Here is a 6,445-nt window from a genome sequence, read left to right on the forward strand (position 1 = left end):
CGTCCAATCAGCGTAAAGTGACGGAAATTCGCACTGAAAATAACTAAGATGGTAATTATATCTCGCTAATAATAATAATAATAATAATATATAATAATAATATGTAAATAATAAAAATAATAAGTTGTCAACAAATAGGTAAATTTAATAAATAAATCCAATATAATCTTTCATTAATCGCCAAGTTTAACTCCGTCACCCTGTAGAAGGTCTTGAGGTCGCCGACCACTGTAGATGGCGTCCTCGCAGGAGTAGCCGAAGGTGGACTATAATGGGGAGGGCCGAGGGGTGGGGGTGAGGGGCCTCAGTCCACAGCTTTGAAACAACATGGTCACCTCTCCCCTCCCCTCTCTTTCCTCCCCTCCCTCCCTCCCTGAGACACTGTTGCACCACCACCACCACTCATGTTCTCTACTCCCCCTCCCCCCTCCCTCCTTCCTCCTCCTCCCCCCTCCTTCTCCCCCTCCCCGCCTCCTCCTCCTCCTTCTTCTTCTTGATCGAACATCATTTTTGCGATTTGCAGAAAATTCCCGGGACTGCTGTGCCAGTCTCTGTTATACTGGCCACACACACACACACACTCAATATTTTTCCCTCTCTCTCTCACTCACTCACTCATTCACTCACTCACTGGGGCAGGAACATCCACCGTGGTTGGCGTGTTGCCCAGAATCAATATGTTAATCGTAGTTACGTAGATCGTGGCCAAATTTCCGTCATCCTAAACTTCTCGTGGTTATTACCGGCGAATTTGTGTTGTTGTTACCAGCATGTTATTTGTTTCGCTCTTTCTTGTTCTTGTTATTTGTCGTTTTTTCTTCTTCCTTCTTTCTGTCTTTGCATTCGTTTTCTTCTTCGTTTTCGTGTTCTTTCTATCTTCATTTCTTCATCTTCTTTTCTTTTTTATTTTCTTTGTCTTCTTCATCTTCGTCCTCCTCCTCCTCTCTTCCTTCTTCCTTGACCTCCACACAGGAACACAGTCTTGGCGTCGTGCCGGGAATTTTAAAAGAACATCATAATAATTCTTGCTAGTTTAAACCGATCTAAAATAATAATAATAAACCTCGACCTATACTTATGACTTAAGGATTAAGTTGTATATTTATCACCGGTATACTGTAGTTAATTAATGCCCCCGAAACGAAGAGACAAGGTTGAGGAATTGAATGTTGGTACCACACACACACACACACACACACACACACAACACTTCTCTTACAGGACAAACACGATGGCTGGTTAAATGGGGCGCCCATCCTCCTGAGTCTGCCAGTATGGGTCCTGCCAGTCCTAATGAGTCCTAATGGGTACTTCTGCCAGTCGTAATGGGTGCAGTCTAATAGGCCCCAACCTAATCACTGGTATTTGAGGCCCCACTTCTGATGAGCTGCTGTCCAAATGGGTTTACTGTACTCCTGGGCTAACCTAACTAACCTAACCAAAACATTCGGACTGGTACCAAGACTTAATGAATTGACCTAACTTGTTAAACCTGACCTGACCTTAGATGACCTTAAATGAACCTCCCATGCCTGGCAAGCCCTCCATGGCCCTCCTGGAGATTATAGTTCACCTCGCTCTTAACTCATCTTAAGGGTAAAAAATAACTCCCAGGCGACGGTGGTAATCCAAGCCGATTAACGCGTAAAGACCGATTTACGACGGGGAGGATAAAGGATGGGATGACAAGATGGATAAGTGTGGATAGGAGAAATTGATGATGGGGAGGAAATGAGAGAGAGAATAAGATGGTGATTGAGACGAAGAGGAGGATGGAGGAATAGGCAAAGAGGATGAAGGATTAAGGTGATTTGGAGGATGAGGAAGAGGATGTGAAGATGGATAAAAGGGATATGCTGAAAAAGGATAATGCAGGATGGATAAATATTCAAAGACGAGGATAAAAGAAAGATGGAGGAATATACAGAAAAGGATAGAAAAACAGGATAAGAACACGAACAAGAGAACTTTAACAAAGACATACAGACACACAGACATGTGCGTATTCGGTGTACACAGGGATGTACACAGTCATCCAGTCTGTTGTTGTCTTGTATCAGTGAGACATATATGGCTTTCCTGTCTGTGGGATATAAGAGTGACTGATGTCTTTGTAGTTAGGTTGATGCTAATGAGCCCCAGTTTTAATAGGCCCCAGTCGTGTAGGCCCCAGTCGTTGGGTGCTAGTCGTAATAGGTCCCAGTTCTAGTAAATCTGTCTGTCTGTCTGTCTTGTCTCTCTAGGGGGCAGCAGGAGGTGGGGAGTGGTGTAGGTGGTCCCATTATACTGAATGTGGCAACAGGCTACTTTACCGCCAACACACTGCCATTTAGTGCCAGTAGTCGTGCCTTACCTGCGTCAACCCGAGTTACCTGTCGTCAAGGTAATGGTTATTTATGTATCTCTACCATAATTTACCTGCGTTATTGTACCACCTGTTAGACTTAGTAAATAAAAGTGATGAATTTATGTGTTGTTTGTTTGTGTTTGTGTGTGTGTGTGTGTGTGTGGGGTGTGGGTGTGTGTGTGTGTGTGTGTGTGTGTGTGTGTTTGTTGGAGATAATAAATGATAAATAAATAGGGGGAGACAGAGAGACATATAAAGAAAGAATAAAAAGATAATGAAAAAAATAAAGAAGTAAAAGAGAAGAGAGAAACATGACAGGTTCCATTGGACCAACTGAGTACAACAGGCTGTCGGGTCCTGTTAGTACACTGTGTTTGCTGCTGGTGATTGATGTGTGTATGGCTAATAAGGTTGCTGGCTGTATGGGTGCTCTCAAGCACTGTAGGGTGTATGACTGTATGGTATGACTGTGGTGTTCTGGGTGTATGACTGTGGGTGCTTGATGTATAGGTATTGTATGTCTGGAGCTAGAGGGTATTGTATGGGTGTAGGTGCATGGGTGTGTGACTGTATGACTGTATGGGTGTATGACTGTATGACTGTATGGGTGTCTGGCTGTATGACTGTAGGGTGTATGGGTGCATGGGTGTATGACTGTATGGGTGTATGACTGTATGTGGGTGTCTGGCTGTTGTGTGGGTGTTGGGTTGGGTGTTGTGTTTGGGTTGTGTGTTGTGTTGGGTTGGGTGTTGTGTTGGTTGGGTGTGGGTGTTGTTCATTGTGTTTATGTGTTGGTGTTGATGTATAGGTGTATGACTGTATGGGTGTGTGGGTGTTTATGACTGTATGGAGTGTTGGCCGTATGACTGTTTGGGTGTTGGTGTTGTGTTGGGTGTTGACTTTATTGGTGTCTGGTTGGATATATGTACGTGTGTGATTGGGTATTGGTGTATGTGTGTGTGTGTGTGTGTGTGTGTGTGTGTGTGTGTGTGTGTGTGTGTGTGTGTGTGTGTGTGTGTTGTGTTGTGTTTACGGAATTAGCAAATAGAGAATAATGAGGTCAAGAAAAGAGACAGACAGACAGACAGACAGACGGACAGACGAACTACCCCACAATATAACCCCGTTAACATTACTCCCGGTCATGTTAAGTTAACATACAGCGTGTTAGCCTCATCGCTGGCATTAATGTCTTGTTCCATTGAGGTCGTGATAATGTTAACTCTTAGTGATGGTTCGTATTAGGTTAATGTGGGAGGTAGAGGTCGGATACACTGGGAGGTAGAGGCCGGATACTAGTGAGGTATAGAGGCCAGGTATTGTAATGAACAGTGTGTCATGCATTACTGTTATTACTTCAATGTTATGTATATATACCTGTGTGAATACCTGTGTTGAATTGACTCAGTATTTGTTTTTTTCTTAATTTCTTTATGTTGTTATTCTAATTTTTATATATTTTTTATTAATCTAAATTACTATATTACGCTATAATTATCATTATTTTTATTAATATATTTAATTTGTTATTCATTATTATTTTTTTTTTGTATTTCATTTATTTTTTTCAACATATTAAAAATATTATATGTAATAATCTTCAGTTATATTTTTAAAGATGTTCAAGAAATAATATAATTTATATATGTAATAATAGTTGTAATTACTGTCTAATAATTATCAAGAATATTACCACAGTGTTGCAATAATGTCTCTTAATATTGTCATTGTTTATCTTTTAAATAATGTAAATTGCACAGTATTATTTTTTGTTCATCACGTTACATAAAGCACAAAATAATCTCTTTGTTTCTTTGTTTTTGTCGGGTGTTCTTGTTTGTTTTGTTGTTTAATTTCATATTTCAAAAATAACAAAGTCAGGGGTAAATATTTTTGTAGACTGTGGTGGGGTTATCTCTGTCTGTCCGTCTGTCTGTGTCTGTCTGTCTGTCTGTCTGTCCGTCTGTCTGTCTGTCTTTTTATTGGGTTAGTTTAGAGTTTGATAAGTTAGTGGGTTAGCTGTTTGGTTACGTTAAGTTAGATTGGGGTTAGGATGATTGGGGTTGGGGTGATGGATGGGAATGTTAGGATAGGATTGGGTGACGATAGGTTGTCTTATGGAATCTGGCCCTTTACACCATAGGTCGAAATGGAAGGTCACACAGCCCACGCTAGGTCAATAGTGGGTCAGAGGTCACAGCAAGGGTCAATTGTTATAAACATGGTGGGTGAACTGAGACACGCCTTACAAGACCCAGTTTACATTCACTTAACCTGTAACCTGTATTAAACCTTCCTAAATGACCCCATAAGAGTGTCAGGTCACGGTTGGTTTATGTATTATGTATGTAAATATCCCACACCATGTTTATGTATAGAACAGCTGTTAATGTGTGTGTGTGTGTGTGTGTGTGTGTGTGTGTGTGTGTGTGTGTGTGTGTGTGTGTGTAGATGAAGGAATGGAGTTTTCTTTTATTTACGCTGTTATAATATCACCACTACATCATCACCACATAACACCATGTGCTACCAAAAACTTACCACCGCTACACCATCATCACCACTACCACCCCCACCATCACCACACCATCACCACATAACTACCACTACCCACTACCACCTCTGTCTCTCTATCACAATAACACCAACAGCTGTAGTTTGGGTTCGATACAATGGCGATCAGCAGACAGAACTATTATGTCACTCCTTGCCTCTCCCGCCACCGCCCACCTCATCTCTTATTTATGGAACCATTTGATTGTGTTGTGATCGAGAAATGGTATCCCTCGGCCTCGGGATGGTTTTGAACGTATGGGTCGACCGTTTTTGAACTTTTGTGAGGGGCAGACGCTGAATTGGCAATCAGTGGGTTGAGAGAAAGTGTTGGTTGTGTTATAGTTTGAGAGGTGTGGGAGATAGAAGTGGAGTGTGTGTGTGACTTTGTGTGGTGGTTTGTGTGGAGAGTGTAAGTGTGTGTGTGTGTGTTGTCTATGGTCAGAATAACCTGGTTTTAGCATAACGCTTTGAAGATCGTAGGTCAGGTGGGCCCAATCTTGATGCCCAGTCTTGATAGGCTCAATTCTAAGGCCCCAATCTCAAGGCACTCCCCTCGTCTGATGAACTCAATCACAATCATTAGGTAAGATTAGGTTGGGGATTAAAACTAATTGACCCATCTGACCTACAGTCACGAGGCGTGTAATGCTCTACATAGTGTTTATGCTCTGATTTTGTAGCAATTAACAGAGGCCAAATAACTCTACTTTATGGATGGCAATATTTTAAACACAAGGCCCCCTTTGTTGGTTTATCGCCTCAGGTATACAACACACTCATTAACGCCATTATCCCTTAAGTCTGATTTATCGAGGTTAATGAGGTTAAGAAATATTTTATCCAAGTTAACCTCGTTTGTTAGGATATTGACCTTGACCCTGTTTCAGTACACGGGGTTGAGACAATATCCTTACCTGTCAACCTCCCAATTACCTGTAAAACAAGGCCATTGAACTCAGGTAAATTAAGTTATTGCTGAATTATGTTTATTGCAATTAACATAACTTACCTGGATACACACATGAACTGAACGACATTTTTATCTCATCTCTCTCTCTCTCTCTCTCAGGTCGTCCTCAGCCTAAGGTATCGTGGTGGTTTAGGCAGTGATCGAGCGACTCTGGCTGGCCATGGGGTCGGGCGTAGTGTCAAACAACCTGGTGCTTAACCCTCTCACCGCGCCCACGCCCACTCTGTACTCACCTGCAAGGCCTCCACCGCACCTGTCGCCGTCACCACCACTACCGTCACCATCGACATGCATTGTGAGTGTTACGGTGGTGTGTAGCTTGGACAAGGCCCAGTGTAACCTGATCTAGCAACAAGTTACTGAGTGAGGTTAGTAACGTTTGACTTGATCTATCTTACATCTGACCTCTTGACCTACATTTAACCATTTATCATACATTCGACTCTACATTCGACCTAAATTTGCCATACATCTAACCATTTAACCTACATATAACCTACATTTAACCATCAACCTACACTTGACCTACATTTAACCTTCAATCAACCAACAATTAACCTACATTTAACCAC

At 41.9% G+C, this 6,445-nt stretch overlaps 1 protein-coding gene across 1 annotated transcript in view; it reads left to right on the plus strand.

The window, feature by feature from the left end:
* Window positions 1-6,013, plus strand: part of LOC121861097 (nectin-4-like) — an 82,569-nt gene extending 76,556 nt beyond the window's left edge. The window contains exon 5 of the mRNA XM_042358659.1: window positions 5,973-6,013. Coding sequence (XP_042214593.1) covers window positions 5,973-6,013 — 41 coding nt within the window. The remainder of the gene's footprint in view (window positions 1-5,972) is intronic.
* Window positions 6,014-6,445: the final 432 nt, after the last annotated feature.

The sequence above is a fragment of the Homarus americanus genome, unplaced genomic scaffold (genome assembly GCF_018991925.1).
Source record: "Homarus americanus isolate GMGI-L3 unplaced genomic scaffold, GMGI_Hamer_2.0 scaffold52806, whole genome shotgun sequence".
Lineage (NCBI taxonomy): Eukaryota > Metazoa > Arthropoda > Malacostraca > Decapoda > Nephropidae > Homarus > Homarus americanus.